At 41.8% G+C, this 20,683-nt stretch overlaps 1 protein-coding gene across 3 annotated transcripts in view; it reads left to right on the top strand.

Moving 5' to 3' along the window:
• The first annotated feature begins 3,597 nt into the window (after positions 1 to 3,597).
• LOC115201547 (F-box only protein 11) overlaps positions 3,598 to 20,683 on the top strand; it is a 34,449-nt gene continuing 17,363 nt past the window's right edge. For 2 of the 3 annotated variants that reach the window (XM_029765263.1, XM_029765262.1), the window contains exon 1: positions 3,601 to 3,970. In XM_029765263.1, the coding sequence (XP_029621123.1) occupies positions 3,883 to 3,970 (88 nt within the window). In that variant the 5' untranslated portion in view covers positions 3,601 to 3,882. Of the gene's footprint in view, positions 3,971 to 20,683 lie in introns of all 3 variants that reach the window. The other variant, XM_029765264.1, reaches the window with a different exon arrangement.

The following is a 20,683-nucleotide window of genomic DNA, read 5'->3' as shown; positions in this document are numbered from 1 at the left end:
CTTGTGCGTTGAGGAAAGTAGAAGAAGCCTTTTCAATCACTCCCTTGAGTGCTGTGCCTGTGTTTATCATTATGTGGCTGGGTCTTCATACAGAAGGTCTAGGGCACGCTGGGTGTTTGGACACTAGAGTTTAGACACTGTGTGTTTGGGAAAAAGTGTATTTTCTTGTATATATTTCTCGTTTGAGTCCATACGGATTACAATCTGTGGCTTGTTTGACAGGGGGGGTGCTAGGAGGGGGTGGGGTCCCCTGGGCTTGGGGTTCTTCATTTATCTGTCCTGCTGTGATGTCGAGGCTATGGTCAGGATCTGAGGTGGGATGTTCTGCTGGCTTCTCTAGCTTATCTCTAGTTTAAACTGACAGATTTTAATAGGGATTTTGTTATTACGCTAATTACATTTCCGTGGGGGCGCGACATCGACCCTAGGGGTTTTTAAGTTATCATGTCCAGCATTGGGCCCCGGTGTAAAACGGTATTGCAATACAGACTGACATTGTGTTCTAAGGTTGTGTATTATGTGTGTGACAGGACAACACACACACACACACAGGGAACATGCAAGGAATGAAGGAATGCTATCTCTTACAAAATATTCTTTCATGGCTATACACTACAGCAAAGAGATAAGATTATGTAAGAAATACACAGCAATTTTTTATTTTAACTTTATTTAACAAGGCAGTTAAGAACAAATTGTTATTTACAATGATGGCCTACACCGGCCAAACCCGTGCCAATTGTGCATCCCCCTATGAGACTCCCAATCACGGCTGGTTGTGATACAGCCTGGAATCAAACCAGGGTGTTTGTAGTGACGCTTCAAGCACTGAGATGCAGTGCCTTAGACCGCTGTGCCACTCGAGAGCAATAGTGTGATGTGCATTTGATGGTGATTAAAGGTCCAATGCAGCCGTTGTATCTTAATATCAAATCATTGCTGGGTAACAATTAAGTACCCTACTGTGATTGTTTTCCATTAAAATGGTCAAAACAAACAAAAATAGTTTCTAAGCTAAGAGCAATTTCTCAAGCAAGAATTTTGCTAGAACTGTCTAGGAGTGGTTTGAATGGGGAGGAGAAAACAGAAAATTAGCTGAGAAATTTGGAACGCTTTCTTATTGGTCTATTAACTAATTTACTGCATGGTGATGTCACCATGGAAGGCCAAAACTCCCTCCCACCAAAACAGGCTGACATTTCAGGCTGTCTTTTCAAACAGCTCTTACACTACAAGGGCATTATCATACTTTTCACAATTTCACAGTATGATTCCAACCTCATAGTATGGAAATATAAAACCCAGGTAATCATGGTTTTGACTGCACTGGGCCTTTAAGCAGAGTGGGAATCTCACTGCTGCTGTAGTTTGTTGATGGTGCTGTTGATGGTGCTGTTGTCAAAGAGGGAGCTGACTGAGACTGGAACAATTAGTAGTCTCTTCCCACAGCCCATAAATGATTGAACAATTAGAAAAAACAAATCAGTAGAAGATTTGCATCCATCTGCGATATGTCCCTCTTTTCATTACATGACATCTGGGGTGTAATCATTACACAGATTCTGTTGCAAAATGATTAGTCTGTCGCAAAAAGTTTTTCAACAGAAACCGTTTACTCCAACGGAAAATGTAAACGAGAGTTTCTATTGGACAAATTCAGGTAGGATCCTCCCCGTTTCGTTTGCTTCTTAAATGGTATACGGTTTCCATAATGAATATGCCCCTGATCTTTCGGGTTGGAGCAGACAGCTTCCATTGCAAAAGTTTGCAACTGTTAGCAACATTTTCTGACAAATGAATACACCACAGGGGGTAGTCCTAGGTTTGAAGTTTACATGGCATCATCATTACCTCCCAACAGATGGCGTTCTTTCCTACGTGACATTACTAACCCTTCGCAATGAGGAAATCAGAGCATGATGCCTCAATATGGCTCCATCTGTGAGTGAACATTCACTAGACTGGAGTGCATGAATAGATAGGCTACCTCCTCTCAGTCACATGTATATTATTCATGATGCCATTCCAATGTTTCCGCTAGGACTTTTTTCAGCAGCGGTGGCAAAGTTAGCGTAGGGCGGGCATGGCCAATTGCGCGGCCTCCGACCAAAGATTTTAGAGGCTCACCTCTTGGTCTCAGAGACAAAATTTTGTTTGTTTCCTGCATTTCTACACATTTTGGCACGGGGCTTAGATTTTTTTTTTTAAATGCAGGCCCGCCACTGCTAAATGAATATAGGAGAAACACTGCATTCAAGGTCCCACACATTAACACTTGAATGATCACTATTTCACTGAAATATTGAATCATGAATGAGCTTTGTTCAAAAATTTCACAAATAAACTACCCATTGAATAAAGGCATTGAAACTCAATATCTAACTCTCAGAATGTTTACCATACTATGACAAATACACAAGTACAAAGAGCATTCAATGAGACCTGAGCATTCTCTCAATAATTAACACTAGAGCTCAGAATTAGCAGCAGGACGGCCTACTGCTGGATATGCTCAGTCAGAGAGACCCATCAATCCCTATGGCCACCTCTTGTTGTAGTTCAAGAGATGCCAATTACTTACAGACACCATTTGCCATGGGCATCAGTGTCTGCATCCCAAATAACCTATGGGCTCTGTTCAAAAGTAGTGCACTAAATAGGGAATAGAGTGCCATTTGGATCACAATCAGCCAGCCACCAACCACACAACAGGTGGTCTATACAGCTGTCAGTCAGGAACTAAAAGTAATGACAGCTGACCACAAAGGAGAAAGACCTCAGCTGTGAGGTGAAGTTCAACACTGGTGATTGATAAAGTATGTTTTTATTACACTGATTTACATAGACAGCTGAGCTGTGAGAAAGACTGTCTGTAGGCTTATTTGTTCCTTCTAAGCACTGAGTCAATGACTGGCAGTGGCACACAAACTCAGGGTTTGAATTACACATTGACTTTTGGGGTGCCCGACTAAGTGTCTTATGGGTTCCAGACATCGATATCTTTGAAAATTGTGGGGGGCCATATTGGTATTAAAATTCTTCTGAGGGGCCCTGATTTGATGACCCCTCTAGCCCACCTGTTATCCAAACCCTGTGCACAATCCTATGTTGTCAGGAAGGAAAGAAAAGGGTAATCCAGTCTATCCTACAGGAGTCAATCAGGTGCTTGTTTAGACATAGTTATGCAAGGCATTGTGTTAGATATGTCAGGATTGTAATAATAAACCTATACTGGCTTCTACTTCAGACAACACAAGGAAACCACATTGACCAATTATATTTTCGATAGGAGATGAATTGGCAAATAATACTTTGAAATGGAGTGGCCTTCTTTAGCCATATATGCCTTTGTTCTTCAGTCCCTATTGTGGGCTACTAGCCCCCTGTACTGAATAATGTCTATATATTTCGAAAGACTGTTCTGAACAAGAGACTCACAGGCAGGGTGTGTAGGGTTTGGTTCCAGCCTAGTACTAACACACATAATAGTGATGTTTAGGCTACAGTAGGCTAATAATAGTTCAGAGGTAACGTGAGCCCATAATATACTTTGTTTCATTCTCAGCCATTTTCAGACACACATTCATGTTTGCAGTAGCAAGAAAAAACGTGCTACTGGTGGAAGTTCTTCCCATGTGATTGATGTTCAATGTTCTTGTTGTCGGACGGTCTCTGCGCTAATGGCTCCTCCTGCAATAGCAAAACGCAGCTGAGCAAGGGTTGCAGGGGCAACGCAAATATATACATTTTTTTCTCAAGCCGCAGGAAAGGGGTGACTTATTGAGCAATGTTTAAGAAAAAAACATTTTAGATTGCGTGCTTAGACGTCGTTCCAACTGTAGCGAAGGGTTCGGTTTTTCTTTTCAATTCTAAATACCCCAAATGAACTCCGTCAGAGCAACCAGCAGAAGACCCAGGCGAGTGTCGAGGCCGCGCCCGGTACAGCCGGAAAGGAACAACCAGGAAAGAGGTAATGCATTTAATGTGGTCGCTAAGCTAATTGGGCCCCATTTCAAACCTTTACAGACATACGTTAATTACGTGACTTGTTGACTCAAGTTAACCGTTTGCGTGTTGTCAGGTTGATTTTCAAAATTAGGGTTGAAAACATTTCCCTTTTGGTTGAGACGGTAGGAAACACCGAGGCATCTTGCTCTGTCCGCAATCCTTAAGGCCGCGCTTTGTTTGGCTTGTTCCTAGACCTAAACTAATCCTTGCTGATCTTGACTAGCTACAGATCGTAGAAGAGAATACTCAAACGACTATAATACATTGTAAATAATGGTTAGTCAGTCTCTTGTGGATGTCTTAATATGTCTAGTCTCGCTAACGTTAGTTTTTACTGGTATAAAGTTAGCCAGCTAAGTGTACTAGTAGTACGTTAACGTAACGAGCAAATTGGCAACACATGACGGACGTTATCGGTAGACGGCTAGCTAGTAGCTACGCCTTTGTTTAAATAACAATTAGGAAGTTATCGAAGTGAACATTAGACTTACAATTGTTATTTGCACATTATGTAGAGGACAATTTTAGTTTCCTGTCATTACGCCTTCCCCGTCACTAGTTTAACCAAAGTTGCGTTTTGTCTAGAGTTGTGATTTGTGTTGGCTGGTTAGTTAGCTAATATTAACCATCTAGCCAATGCAGCTAGCTAGCTACTGTTGCTAGTCAAAATGTAGAGAAACTAACTAGGTGAGTAAATCACGTTTTAGCTGTGGCTAAGATTAGCTACTCGTTGGCGTAGACAGCTAACGTTAGTAGCTTGCTAAATTCGCATCTAAAGTAGCTAACCCATTTGTCTGTGCGGCGTCTCACACCACCTTAACCAAGGCCTGGCTGTGTTAGGATTAGATTGGTATCTATGACTGAGGACACCCACCGGCGTTGTACCGAGGCACACAATGGGGTAAACAGGCAATCTTACGAAAGCTAACCTTTCAAATGTAAACAACGTTTAGGTTCTATGTGCGACCATCTCTGACAGCAATCGTCTAGTTACCGGTACGTTGACAGCTGATGGTTAGACAAAGCGAGCTAATTTATAAAAGCAGGGGAAATTCACTTGGGACCGACCGTCAGAGCTTTTTGAGTGCTAACATACTGCTTTCTCTATTTTGGTGCTGACGTTAGCTAGGCGATTCTCATTTGTCTTGGTCTAACTAGATTTGAGTCAATTTGCCAGCTACGTTATTGTAAACATTAACGTGTAAGTATGACCAGTTATAGGCTAAGCCATACAAGTCACGGTAGTTGAGGCTTCAAAATAGTCAAGGCAGCTGTTCAAATGATGGTCTGAGGCCTCCGAAGTGAAGAGGTACATGTAATGTTAGCTAGCTAGGCTATATTGGCTGCGTTGCCCAATTATTGGCAAAGGCGCTGATCTGATTGGTCACAAGACCAATCAGTTGGGAAAATATCAGTTTTGGGCTGCCTGTGTACATGCAGCCATTGACATCTAAAATAAATTGGGTATAAGTTATGGGGTACTCATCATGTGACAGCATGACCAAGCAGAGAGGTACTACCACATTCTTTTTGAATACGACTACCTCCAATTGTTAGAAAAGAGGGCACTCTGTACTAATGTGTATTTTCCTAATTAAGTATTTAGGGTGTTTAGACAGGCAGCCAATTCTGATATTTTTTCCTGCTAATTGGTGTTTTGACCAATCGCATCAGATCTTTTCAGAGCTGATCTGATTGGTCTTTTGAACAATGAGTGAAAAAAATATCAGAATTGGTCTACCTGTCTAAAAGCAGCCTTAGGGAAACATAGCTATGAAGTACAATAAGAGTGTTTGATGCTGTCACTTGTGATCTGAGCTTTCAATACTATAGATTACAGGCCTACATATAGACATTTGCATTCTTCATCGGCCTGAAAGAGAGGAACGCTGTTTTGTTTTTGGTCATGCTGCCACCTCTTAAACTGTTCCCAATCCACGGTATCCTATTAAATTAGAGCCTTTGTTTTTGTACCCTAAAAAACAGAAATGTTATTTAGCAGAATTTGGCAAAGTCTTTAAAAGAGGGCCGGGACGATACCAGTATCGCGATACTCATTAGTATCATGGCAAGGAAACAAAACAAGAAGCGGACTTAACTTGTTTAGGAAAACAGCCTTAATGTTGGAAACAAACATCATTATGTTGTCATCTAGAGTCACATGTATTTATTTTCCAATCTGTTGCACACTATTTTACATACAGCAGGTTTTTAAAGGATCAAAGAGTTTAGTGTGCTTCACGTTTTCATTTTTGCCATGGAAAAAATATTACAATACTGGTTTTGTCCTGGCTCTACTGCCCATATCCATTGATCAGTTCGATTACTAACTAGTGGGGCACAGGAACCATGACCGGAACAATGCAGCTATACTCTTTCGTTAGGCTGTCTTAATTAAGTGAACCCTGCTTCTTCCTGATGAGGTCTTTACTGTCTCCTCCCCACCATCCCCATGATCCGAACTCTCGTCTTGTTTTTTTCCCAGTAAGGATACATTTTTTTGTGCTAAAACAAAAGTGGAGCATAACGAGGCACACTATATGTCCTTTGTAGTGGTTGTTTGTCAACAGCAGTTGGCTTTTCTGTGTACTGTGTTTTGAATAGACTATATGTACGGCTTTTAGGCCTAATGAGTTAGTTGCTTTAGTGCCACTTGATGATGTTGTAGTGAGCTAAGCAGAGACGGTGTTTGTAGTGGTTACTGGACTAGTAGCCTGGGAGAGCAGCTTTGCTACCAGAGCAACTGACAGTTTGCTGGAGCTAGGAGCTCCCAGCTTGGGTGGTTTTGATTGGCAACAGTTAGCCTATGGACTCATACGTTATGGATCCTCCAGGCAGAATGGACCTTTTGTTATTCACCTGGTGAAGGTAAACGGTCTGCAGTCATTGCAAATGATTTGAATCCTCTGTCATCTGGGTGCTAGCAGGAGATGTAAAAAGTGTATTGTCTACAAATATGGTCAAAGGTTAACAATCTTTTGTCATAAACAAACACATTAGATTGTGCAGACAGTGGTCAATATGTTTCAGAAATTGATCTTCACAATTATTAATATATGGTCTGTCAGCTTTTTTTATGGGACATTAATTTTATTCTGTGTTTCATGTATAGGCCTACTATGTAGTTTGAATGGTTCTCCCAATGGACTGCATTGCGCTTTACGTGTGACACAATCTAATCAGAGGGAAAGCTCAATAGCACCACACAGCTGTTTGAATGTTTCAGCCAATAAAAATATCCTCCTCTGCCTTGTTAGAAGGCTCTGTGCAAAATTGGCAGAAGGCTGTAACATTTCTACAAGGGACTGAACTTTTTTCATCTGTTGCATCCCTCCCAAATGTTGTCATAGGATTCATTCCCTCCTCAGGGAACAGCAGACTGTCTCAATTTTATATATAGTACCAGTCAAAAGTTTGGACACACCTTCTCATTCCAGGGTTTTTCTTTATTTTGACTATTTCTACATTGTAGAATAATAGTGAAAACATCAAAACTATGAAATAACACACATGGAATCATGTAGTAACGTAAAAAGTGTTACACAAATCCAAAATATATTTGAGATTCTTCAAACTAGCCACCCTTTGCATTGATGACAGCTTTGCACATGCTTGGCATTTTCTCAACCAGCTTCATGAGGTAGTCACCTGAAATGCATTCAAATTAAGAAGTGTGCCTTGTTGAAAGTTAATTTGTGCAATTTCTTTCCTTAATACATTTGAGCCAATCAGTTGTGTTGTGACAAGGTAGGGGTGGTTTACCAAACAGTGCCATCTTCTGTATAAGACCGAGTCCATATTATGACAAGAACAGCTCAAATAAGCAAAGAGGAACAACAGTCCATCGTTACTTTAAGACATGAAGGTCAGTCAATCCGGAAAATTTAAAGAACTTTGAAAGTTTCTTCAAGTGCAGTCGCAAAAACCATCAAGTGCTATGAAGAAACTGGCTCTCATGAAGACCGCCACAGGAAAGGAAGACCCAGAGTTACCTCTGCTGTTGGGGATAAGTTCATTAGTTACAAGCCTCAGAAATTGCAGCCCAAATAAATGCTTCACAGAGTTCAAGTAACAGACACATCTCAACATCAACTGTTCAGAGGAGATGACTGTGAATCAGGCCTTCAAGGTCAAATTGCTGCAAATAAACCACTACTAAAGGACACCTATAATGAGAAGAGACTTGCTTGGGCCAAGAAACACAAGCAATGGACATTAGACTGGTGTAAATCTTTCCTTTGGTCTGAGTCCAAATTTGCGATTTTTGGTTCCAACCGCCGTGTCTTTGTGAGATGCAGAGCAGGTGAATGGATGATCTCCGCATGTGTGGTTCCCACCATGAAGCATGGAGGAGGTGGTGTGGGGGTGCTTTGCTGGTGACACTCATTGATTTATTTAGAAAGCACACTTAACCAGCATGGCTACCACAGCACTCTGCAGTGATACGCAGTCCCACTAAGCGCAAGATGGGATGATAATTTTTTTCAACAGGGACAATGAACTAACAAACATCAGGCTGTGTAAGGACTATTTGACCATGAAAGAGAGTGATGGAGTGCTGCATCAGATGACCTGTAGTAAAATAAAGAAAACCCCTTGAATGAGTCGGTGTGTCCAACCTTTTGACTGGCTGTGTGTGTGTGTGTATCGCAACATGTAAAGATCCCAGAAATTATCCATAGGCCCAAAAAGCTTATTTCGCTCCAATTTTGTGCACACATTTGTTTACATCCCTTTTAGTGAGCATTTCTCCTTTGCCAAGATAATCCATCCGCCTGACAGGTGTGACATATCAAGGTGCTTAAACAGCATGATCATTACACAGGTGCTCCTTGTGCTGGGGACAATAAAAGGCCACTCTAAAATGTGCAGTTTTGTCACACAACACAATGCTACAGATGTCTCAAGTTTTGAGGGAGAGTGCAATTGGCATGTTGACTGCAGGAATGTCCACCAGAGCTGTTGCCAGAGAATTTAATGTTAATTTCTATACCATATGCTGCCTCCAAAGCCATTTTAGAGAATTTGGCAGTATGTCCAACCGGCCTCACAACCGCAGACCACGTGTAACCACACCAGCCCAGGACCTCCACATCCGGCTTCTTCACCTGCGGGATCGTCTGAGACCAGCCACCCAGACAGCTGATGAAACTGAGGAGTATTTCTATCTGTAATAAAGCCCTTTTATGTGGAAAAGTCCATTCTGATTGGCTGGGGCTGGCTCCCCAGTGGGTGGGCCTTGGCCCCCTGGACCTATGCCCCTGTGAAATCTGTAGATTAGGGCCTAATGAATTGATTTAAATTGACAGACTTTCCTTATATGAACTGTAAAATCGTTGAAATTGTTGCATGTTGCGTTTTATATTTTTGTTCTGTGTGTAATATATGTATAGATATTTATTTGCCCAGAGCCACATGTATGTATGTATGTATCTATCTATATGGCTGTTTATAGGCCTATCATATGATGTAGCCATTTTGTGTGCCTATGGTTAGGCTTGATACAATCTGACAGGGAAGGTTTTAGGGGATCTGTCTGTGTGACCCAATTACACAATGTACACATACATGGATGTTCTTCTGACCCTGATGACCTGAGAGTTAGCCTAGTTCACCCAGCCAGTTGATTTGACATATCTTGTTTGTACAACCAGACGTTTAGGCTCCTATTAATGTCATGTTGATGTAAATAATTTGTCCTATGTCTTCCTGGCAGAACACTTTTGGCTTTTCCAGTGGAACGTTCTGACCTGCTGCTTCTGAAACTACGATGTGGTTTTGTTTTTATGATCTAATGGTCTTTTAGACCTAGTGGAGGTCGCAAATTACAAGTTTAGTAGTGGTCTGGTCTGGGATCGATGTTCTTTATTGTTTGTGTTACAATTAGTCTACTTTCCCAAACGGCTCTTAACTTTTTGTTGCTCCTGATCGAGGCCTAGAATCTGACCTCTCATCAGAAGAGTTAAATAGTCATAAAGACATGATAGGATCGAGGCTGGCTCTGTTGTTGTTGCTACCCTCTAGGGAGATCTTTGTAACCCATCTAAATGTGTTTAAGCCTCCTCCTTGTGGGCAAATGGGCTGTGCCCAGATGTGAGCAAGCTGTTGTGGGGTTACTTAATTCACTGCTCATTTTCTTTCTGTCAAGAAGAGTTCTCATCCAGCAGCTAGCTTTGCTGGCCAATATCCATGTATTTATTCTCTCTCTAACCAGGTTTTGGTTAGGCGGTAATAGCTGGTTACAGGGCTATAAAAAATAAATAGGAAAGCCGATGAATAAAATTGAGCCCGGCCAATTGTCAAGGAGGAGAAGAAAAAAATATATTGTGAATTAATGCTTTTTAGCCTATTAATTTACTTAATTTAGTGGAATTAAATTGGCGCGTGCGTACAATATTTTAGTTATGTATCTTATCACACCTGTACAGCATACAGATAGATACAGAGCAGAGAATCTGTCATAGTGCGAGAGCTGCTACTGCAGCATCTCAAACGGCAACAGAAGGCAGGCTTCATCAGCATGTCACACACCTCTTTGCAATGAGCTGGAGGCAGTAGGTTATGCATTTTGAAAACATACTTCATTGTTTGAAACCTGAATGTTTTAATACTTACAGTTGAAGTCGGAAGTTTACATACACCGTAGCCAAATACATTTAAACTCAGTTTTTCACAATTCCTGACATTTAATCCTAGTAAAAATTCCTTGTTTTAGGTCAGTTAGGATCACCACTTTATTTTAAGAATGTAAAATGTCAGAATAATAGTAGAGAGAATGATTTATTTCAGCTTGTATTTCTTTGTGATGGCCACTCCAATACCTTGACTTCATTGTCCTTAAGCCATTTTGCCACAACTTTGGAAGTATGCTTGGGGTCATTGTCCATTTGGAAGACCCATTTGCGACCAAGCTTTAACTTCCTGACTGATGTCTTGAGATGTTACTTCAATATATCCACATAATTTTCCATCCTCATGATTCCATCTATTTTGTGAAGTGCACCAGTCCCTCTTGCAGCAAAGCACCCTCACAACATGATGCTGCCACCCCAGTGCTTCACAGTTGGGATGGTGTTCTTCGGTTTGCAAGCCCCCTCCCTTTTTCCTCCAAACATAACTATGGTCATTATGGCCAAACAGTTCTATTTTTGTTTCATCAGACCAGAGGACATTTCTCCAAAAAGTACGATCTTTGTCCCCATGTGCAGTTGCAAACCGTAGTAAGGCTTTTTTATGGCGGTTTTGGAGCATTGGCTTCTTCCTTGCTGAGCGGCCTTTCAGGTTATGTCGATATAGGACTAGTTTTACTGTGGATATAGATACTTTTGTACCTGTTTCCTCCAGAATCTTCACAAGGTCCTTTGCTGTTGTTCTGGGATTGATTTGCACTTTTTGCACAAAAGTACGTTCATCTCTAGGAGACAGAACGTGTCTCCTTCCTGAGCGGTATGACGGCAGCGTGGTTCCATGGTGTGTATACTTGCGTACTACTGTTTGTACAGATGAACGTGGTACCTTATCTTATGTCATGCTGTCAAGGAACCTGAGACAGAGATTGAAGACCACAGTGGTAAAGTTTGTGGGAAATGACTACAGCTAAAAGGAGAGGATAGCCAATGCTATAACAAATGTAAAATAGATTAGAGAGGAGACTTAGAATTGGTGAGAGGGCTTTGTCCCTTCTGATAATTCTGTGATCAGCATACACCACTGTGTCACTAGTAATGATGCACCGATATGCCATTTTTGGCCGATACTGATAACCAATATTTTATATTTTAGCGGCCTTTTAAGCATTCTAGTACTGTTAAATAGTTAAAACACAAACATGGGAGCAGCGGTCTAAGGCACTGCATCTCAGTGCAAGAGGCGTCACAACAGTCCCTGGTTCGAATCCAGGCTGTATCACATCCGGCCGTGATTGGGAGTCCCATAGTGCGGTGCACAATTGGCCCAGCGTTGTCCGGGCCGTCGTTGTAAATAAGAATTTGTTCTTAACTGACTTGCCTACTAAATAAAGGTTACACACACACACACCACACTGACCAAAAAGTTATTTTGTTGGCATTTACTTATGTCCCCATTACCAGGAAAACATAATCAAAACCTATTTATTTAACTTACTTGCTGTACTGTTTCGTTGTTTAGTCGTTTCATTCTCAACCAGGATTTCGATGGAACGGCATTTGGGTCTTTGCGTGTCAAAAAGATATACGTCGAATAGCACTATTTGACGTGTCAAATAAGCTTGTTGACCAATCAGGACCTGAATATGACTGCACGTCGCATAATAATTTAACGCGTTCATACACTTTTTACTTAGTTATTACACATTGAGTACACTATCACTCGTATATCATATGTCACAACGATTCATCGATACATATGCTATGATGCTGGTAAAGTTGTCTCGCGCACCTACAGTGCTGGTCAGTAAAAAGCGAGCTAGCTCATGGCTAGAAACAATGTTCTTCCCCAAAAACATAGCAAAACAACAACTTGTTTCAGTAGCTATATAGTTAGCTAGCTAGCTAACTATATAGCTAGGTGTCATCTAAAATAACCCTCATTTATAAGACGGTTCTTATTTGATTAATGGTGGTCGGACCTATCTATGTGACGCTAGCCACAATAGTGGACTTTGCGGTTAGCCTTCAAAATAAAAGTATGTCATTGACAGTGATGCAAATTAATACAAATAGTAGAATTATGCCATAATTGAATAGATCATGCTAAAATTATTGTCTTTTGTTGATTTTATACAATCTGTTCAAATCATACTGGATGTATTATACTTTAGAATTGCATTGGGGGCATACTTATTTCACTGTAAAGCCTTACCCCATGTCATTGCTCCACAATCCATAGGTATCAGTCTACTCCGTGACACCCAGAGAACATGAGCGTCGTAGCTCTTATTGCAGGACTCTGAAACAACTGAATTGAGACACATTTGTCAACCTATGTGTATTGAACACTATTCCCGAGGAAACACAATACTGCGTGGATATTTTGGAGTCTGATAACTCTGAGGACGTTGGGAAAAATATCTTGGGTATTGAGTAGACTGATACCCAATTTCATTGATCCCCAATCCTTAGGTAAAGCTGTACAGTGCAAAATGAATGTCAATACACACAATAAGCTGACTGGGGAGGTGATTTCACACAGTCACAGTCCCACAATAAGAGCTACAACGCTAATATTTGTGTAAATTCTTCACAGTTGTGTTCTGTGGGTGTCACCGAGTAGACTGATACCCCATGTCATTGCTTCACATTCCAACCTTTGTTTAACATTATCTAGTATAAATATGGCATGATTCCACAAATTGCAAACTTCTGCATCACTTTCAAAGAGGTACTTTTATTTTGAAGGCAAATGGCAAATTCCACTATTGTGCCTAATCCTTATTGTGGCTTGCTTCACAACGCATAACCCGGTCCGGTCGACCATCACTAGCCAGATGAAGCTAGCTAGCTGGCTGCTTATAACGTTAGCTTTGGGCAACAGGGTTAAGTAGCTGGCTAGCTATTTATTTTCATGAACTGAATTTCAATTTCCATAGGCGAACAACAAGTGGCTACCTAGCTAGTACTTACTCACAAGGATTCCTAAATCATTGCTAAGAATAATGAAAATGACTGCAGTTTCTACTGGTCATTGTTTTCAGGCTGGTTGTATTGGTGCTAGCTTGGTACCAAGCTAAAGCTAGCTAGCTACTTGCGGTCGGACAAATAATGCTTTATTACCAATGCGGTATTGTAAACACATCTTTCGTGGCCGGTGTTTACTTTTTTGTACAGCTTTGACAGTGCTACTGATAAGAGTAGTAGTGGCGCTTGGCTTGCACTTGCAAGTTCAGAACACACAACTTTCTATAATAGAACTGTGTTATTTGACGTGTATCTTTTTTGACATGCAAAAGACCCAAACAGCGTTCCATAGTATGTCGTGAAGCTAATAGCAGTGACTCTATTACAGTGTAACTCCGGTAGGGCAACATCTGAAAACTAGCTCACTTGGTAACCTTACCTTAGTGTGTACCGGTGTTCGACCAGTCGCGAAAGCCAACATCACCCACGACAGAGAACGGTTGATTGTCAAGGGAAATTCATTCCATTATCTAGGCGTTAATGGTTTTCTCCTTTTAAGTTTTCATAATTTTTCAAATGACTGCTCGACTTGTTGACTGCTCGCTCCACACAGCAGACATTGTGGGCTAGGTTAGGAATACACATGCAACATTTTACGTGGCGTCATTACATCATGTACCTACGTTATATAGGTATGCACGTCAGCTTTGACATAGGTTTTGCACATCGGCATTAAACTAGACATTGGGCCGATACCGATGTTGGCATTTTTAGCTAATTCCGATATGTTCACCGACTATTGTGCATCACTAGTCATGCTAGCCGGTTCTTCTTGGTTCTGTCACATTAGGAAATGTAGCTGGCTACATTCTTTCTATAATAAACATTAGACATAGGATGGCCATGTGTCGTTTTTGCTAAAAAGACCTTGCTTTTTCATTGTAAGCTCATTTACTTGTGTGGCTGCTAGCCAAATAGCGTTGCACTTCTGTTGTCATCTGATGAATATGTTACACTCATTTATTTTCTGTGAAGGAAAACTATAGTTGCACGTCCCTAATCACTCCATTGAAGCAAAAAACACAGCTGACCTTCAATATAAAACACAACCCTGTCAATACACAGCTGGATTCACCTCCTCCCGCTTTCTCCTATTGTGCTATTTACAAACACATGACTTGCTCAACCATTCTGGTGAACTACGGTAAGCTTCATAATGTGACTGGTGAAATTAAGAACGTGTATGCTTTATCTCCTAACGTATTGCACAAGTTAACTGCAGGTATTCACTTAAGTAGCTTCAAATATTAACATTTATTGAATAACTTCTAAGAAATAGTTTCAACGGTATTGAAAAACCATTGCATGGCAATTTCCAAACACCCTGGTATACGGTCAGTGGTGGAAAAAGTACTCAATTCTCATACTTAAGTAAAAGTAAAGTTACTTAATAGAAAATGACAAGTAAAAGTGAGTCACCCAGTAAAATAATACTTCAGTAAAAGTATTTGGTTTTAAATATACTTCAGTATCAAAAGTAAATGTAGTTGCTAAAATATACTTAAGTATCAAAAGTAAAAGTACTAATAATTTAAAATACTTTATATTAAGCAAACCAGACAGCACAATTTTCTTGTTTTTATTTATTTACGGATAGCCAGGGTCACACTTCAACACTAAGACATAATTTTAAAAACAAAGCATTTGTGTTTAGTGAGTCCGCCAGATAAGAGGCAGTAGGGATGATCAGGGATTCTTTCATTTTTATTTTTTTTATTTCACCTTTATTTAACCAGGTAGGCTAGTTGAGAACAATTTCTCATTTACAACTGCGACCTGGCCAAGATAAAGCAAAGCAGTTTGACACAGAGTTACACATGGAATAAATAAGCCAGTAACACAATAAACAAGTCAATGACACAGTAGAAAAAAAGAAAGTCTATATACAGTGTATGCAAAAGGCATGAGGAGGTAAGCCATAGTAGCGAAATAATTACAATTTAGCAGATTAACACTGGAGTGATAAATGAGCAGATGATGAAGTGCAAGTAGAGATACTGGTGTGCAAAAGAGCAGAAAAGTAAATTAAAACAGTATGGGGATGAGGTAGGTAGATTGGGTGGGCAATTTACAGATAGACTATGTACAACTGCAGCGATCGGTTAGCTGCTCAGATAGCTGATGTTTAAAGTTGGTGAGGGAAATATAAGTCTCCAGCTTCAGCGATTTTTGCAATTCATTCCAGTCACTGGCAGCAGAGAACTGTAAGGAAAGGCAGCCAAATGAGGTGTTGGCTTTGGGGATGATCAGTGAGATATACCTGCTGGAGCGCGTGCTACTGGTGGGTGTTGTTATCGTGACCAGTGAACTGAGATAAGGCGGAGCTTTACCTAGCATAGACTTATAGATGACCTGGAGCCAGTGAGTCTGGCGACGAATATGTAGCGAGGGCCAGCCGACTAGAGCATACAGGTCTCAGTGGTGGGTGGTATAAGGTGATTTGGTAACATAACGGATAGCACTGTGATAGACTGCATCCAATTTGCTGAGTAGAGTGTTGGAGGCTATTTTGTAGATGACATCGCCAAAGTCGAGGATCGGTAGGATAGTCAGTTTTACTAGGGTAAGTTTGGCGGCGTGAGTGAAGGAGGCTTTGTTGCGAAATAGAAAGCCGATTCTAGATTTGATTTTGGATTGGAGATGTTTAATGTGAGTCTGGAAAAAGTTTACAGTCTAGCCAGACACCTAGGTATTTATAGTTGTCCACATATTCTATGTCAGAACCGTCCAGGGTGGTGATGCGAGTTGGCGGGCGGGTAGCGAACGGTTGAAAAGCATGCATTTGGTTTTACTAGTGCTTAAGAGCAGTTGGAGGCCACGGAAGGAGTGTTGTATGGCATTGAAGCTCGTTTGGAGGTTAGTTAGCACAGTGTCCAACGAAGGGCCAGAAGTATACAGAATGGTGTCGTCTACGTAGAGGTGGATCAGGGAATCGCCGCAGCAAGAGCGACATCATTGATATATACAGAGAAAAGAGTCGGCCCGAGAATTGAACCCTGTGGTACCCCCATAGAGACTGCCAGAGGTCCGGACAACAGGCCCTCCGATTTGACAAACTGTACTCTGTCTGCAAAGTAGTTGGTGAACCAGGCGAGGCAGTCATTAAAGAAACCAAGGCTATTGAGTCTGCCGATTTTAGAATACGGTGATTGACAGAGTCGAAAGCCTTGGCCAGGTCAATGAAGACGGCTGCACGGTACTGTCTTTTATCGATGGCGGTTATGATATCGTTTAGTACCTTGAGCGTGGCTGAGGTGCACCCTGTGACCGGCTCGGAAACCAGATTGCACAGCAGAGAAGGTACGGTAGGAATCGAAATGGACAGTGATCTGTTTATTAACTTGGCTTTCGAAGACTTTTTAGAGAGGCAGGGCAGGATAGATATAGGTCTATAGCAGTTTGGGTCTAGAGTGGGGGATGACCGCGGCAGCTTTCCAATCTTTAGGGATCTCGGACGATACGAAAGAGGCTGAACAGGCTGGTAATAGGGGTTGCAACAATGGCGGCGGATAGTTTTAGAAAGAGAGGGTCCAGATTGTCTAGCCCAGCTGATTTGTACGGGACCAGGTTTTGCAGCTCTTTCAGAACATCTGCTATCTGGATTTGGGTGAAGGAGAAGCTGGGGAGGCTCGGGCGAGTAGCTGCGGGGGGGGGGGGGGGGGGACAGAGCTGTTGGCTGGGGTTGGAGTAGCCAGGAGGAAAGCATGGCCAGCCGTAGAGAAATGCTTATTTAAATTTTCGATTATCATGGACTTGTCGGTGGTGACTGCGTTACCTAGCCTCAGTGCAGTGGGCAGCTGGGAGGAGGTGCTCTTGTTCTCCATGGACTTTAGTGTCCCAAAACTTTTTGGAGTTTGAGCTACAGGATGCAAATTTCTGCTTGAAAAAGCAGTGTATTGGTTCCTGACTTCCCTGAACAGTTGCATATTGCGGGGACTATTCGATGCTATTGCAGTCCGCCACAGGATGTTTTTGTGCTGGTCAAGGGCAGTCAGGTCTGGAGTGAACCAAGGGCTATATCTGTTCTTAGTTCTGCATTTTTTGAAAGGAGCATGCTTATTTAAGATGGTGAGGAAATTACTTTTAAAGAACAACCAGGCATCCTCGACTGACGGGGTGAGGTCAATATCCTTCCAGGATACCCGGGCCAGGTCGATTAGAAAGGCCTGCTCGCAGAATTGTTTTAGGGAGTGTTTGACAGTGATGAGGGGTGGTTGTTTGACCACGGATACAGGCAATGAGGCAGTGATCGCTGAGATCCTGATTGAAAACAGCAGAGGTGTATTTGGAGGGCAAGTTGGTCAGGATAATGTCTATGAGGGTGCCCATGTTTACGGATTTAGGGTTGTACCTGGTGGGTTCCTTGATGATTTGTGTGAGATTGAGGGCATCTAGCTTAGATTGTAGGACTGCCGGGGTGTTAAGCATATCCCAGTTTAGGTCACCTAACAGAACGAACTCTGAAGCTAGATGGGGGGCGATCAATTCACATATGGTGTCCAGGGCACAGCTGGGAGCGGACGGGGGTCGATAACAGGCGGCAACAGTGAGAGACTTATTTCTGGAGAGATTCATTTTTTAAATTAGTAGTTTGAACTGTTTGGGTATAGACCTGGAAAGTATGACAGAACTTTGCAGGCTTTCTCTGCAGTAGATTGCAACTCCTCCCCCTTTGGCAGTTCTATCTAGATGGAAAATGTTGTAGTTGGGTATGGAAATCTCAGAATTGTTGGTGGCCTTCCTAAGCCAGGATTCAGACATGGCAAGGACATCAGGGTTGGCGGAGTGTGCTAAAGCAGTGAGTAAATCAAACTTAGGGAGGAGGCTTCTGATGTTAACATGCATGACACCAAAGCTTTTTTGATCACGTAAGTCAACAAATGAGGGTGCCTGGGGACACGCAGGGCCTGGGTTTACCTCCACATCACCCGAGGAACAGAGGAGGAGTAGGATGAGGGTACGGCTAAATGCTATCAAAACTATTCGTCTAGAGCGTTGGGGACAAAGAATGATAGGAGCAGATTTCGGGTCGTGGTAGAATAGATTCAGGGCATAATGTGCAGACAGGGGTATGGTGGGGTGCGGGTACAGCGGAGGTAAGCCCAGGCACTGAGTGATGATAAGAGAGTTTGCATCTCTGGACATGCTAGTTCTAATGGGTGAGGTCACCACATGTGTGGGAGGTGGGACACAGGAGGTATCAGAGGTATGAGTGGAACTAGGGGCTCCATTGTAAACTAAAACGATGATAACTAACCTAAACAACAGTATACAAGGCATATTGACATTTGAGAGAGACATAAAGCGAGGCATAAAGCAATCACAAGTGTTGATTGGGAGAGCTAGCTAAGACAACAATAGGTAAGACAACAACAGCTAATCAGCTAAAACAATAACAGGTAAAATGGCAATGAATGGGCAGAGAGGGTCGGTTATCTACACATAGGGCCTGAGTTCGCGGCTGGGGCCGACAGATAAACAAACAAATAAAAATAAACAGATAAACAAAAATAAACAGAATGGAGTACTGTGATTAATGGACAGTCCAGCAGGCATCAGCTATGTAGCCAAGTGATCATAGGGTCCAGGATGGGGGCGGCAGGTAGCTTAGTGGTTAGAGCATTGGGCCAGTAACCGATCGAATCCCGGAGCTGACAAGGTAAAAATCTGTTGTTCTGCCCCTGAGCAAGGCACTGTTCCCCGGGCGCCGACGACGTGGATGTCGATTATGGCAGTCCCCCTCACCTCTCTGATTCAGAGGGTTAAATGCGGAATACACATTTCAGTTGAATGCATTCAGTTCAACAACTGACTAGGTATCCCCCTTTCCCTTTCTCTTCATAAGTGTGTGAATTGGACCATTTTCTGTCCTGCTAAGCATTCAAAATGAGTACTTTTGGGTGTAGGGAAAATGTATGGAGTAAAAAGTACATAATTTTCTTTAGGAATCTAGTGAAGTAAAAGTAAAGTACAGATACCCCCAAAAATTACTTAAGTAGTACTTTAAAGCATTTTTACTTAAGAACTTTACACCGCTGTATATGGTGTGTATATACTAGGGCCGGGCAAAATGACCAAAATATCATATTTTTTAATTGACGATATTTTATGTTTTTGAATACAAAAAATTCTAAATTTGCTTTTAATAGTGCGTGACCCTAGGGTAGCAACAATTAGGGCTGTCCCGACAAAAAAAAAATCTTTGTTGACCGATCCTGTTCTTTTGACCAATCAATTGGTCGAAATATTGAAACGTATTTTTCCATATATAGATATGTGTTTGAATAAAATCAACTACATATGCACTTTTTTATTTATTTATTTGACCTTTATTTAACTAGGCAAGTCAGTTAAGAACAAATTCTTTATTTTCAATGACGGCCTAGGAACAGCGGCCTAGGAACTGCCTTGTTCAGGGGCAGAACGACAGATTTTTACCTTGTCAGCTCGGAGATTCGATCTAGCAACTTTTCGGTTACTGGCCCAACGCTCTAACCACTAGGCTACCTGCTGCCCCACTGACCTTGTCTAATGCTTTAAGCACACTGTTTGATTAGATAATAAAGACACACAAATTACTCAAAGAGCCTGATGGTCACACTGTTTAAAAAACAAATGACAGCGTGTGACTGGTGCACGTTGTCTCTCTCTCCTCCCTACTGCAGCGAAAAGGCACCACAGCACAGGAAGTGTTTATTGCGCTGTCCGTGCTGAAGCTGCTACATTATTTCAGCCATTTAGTTTCTTACTTGTTTGACTGAAAAGTTCTGTTACTGAAATTCCCTAATTTGCTTAGGAAAAACATTCCCTATTCGCTCAACACTTGCTCTCTTTACGTGAAACATATAAGCATCGCATGCATGTGAACAATATGGTCTGAGCTATAGCCTATCATAATCGCATCAATAAATTGGTTATACCAAACTCCGAACACAGTAACACATGACAGCAAAATGGATGCGGCGCATGTGAAAAAGAAACTGGAAACGGCTGAATGTTTACTGGTTGCTCAGGAGGGA

The sequence above is a fragment of the Salmo trutta genome, chromosome 10 (assembly GCF_901001165.1).
Source record: "Salmo trutta chromosome 10, fSalTru1.1, whole genome shotgun sequence".
In the NCBI taxonomy this organism is placed as follows: domain Eukaryota; kingdom Metazoa; phylum Chordata; class Actinopteri; order Salmoniformes; family Salmonidae; genus Salmo; species Salmo trutta.
This window is presented reverse-complemented; position numbering and strand designations above follow the sequence as displayed.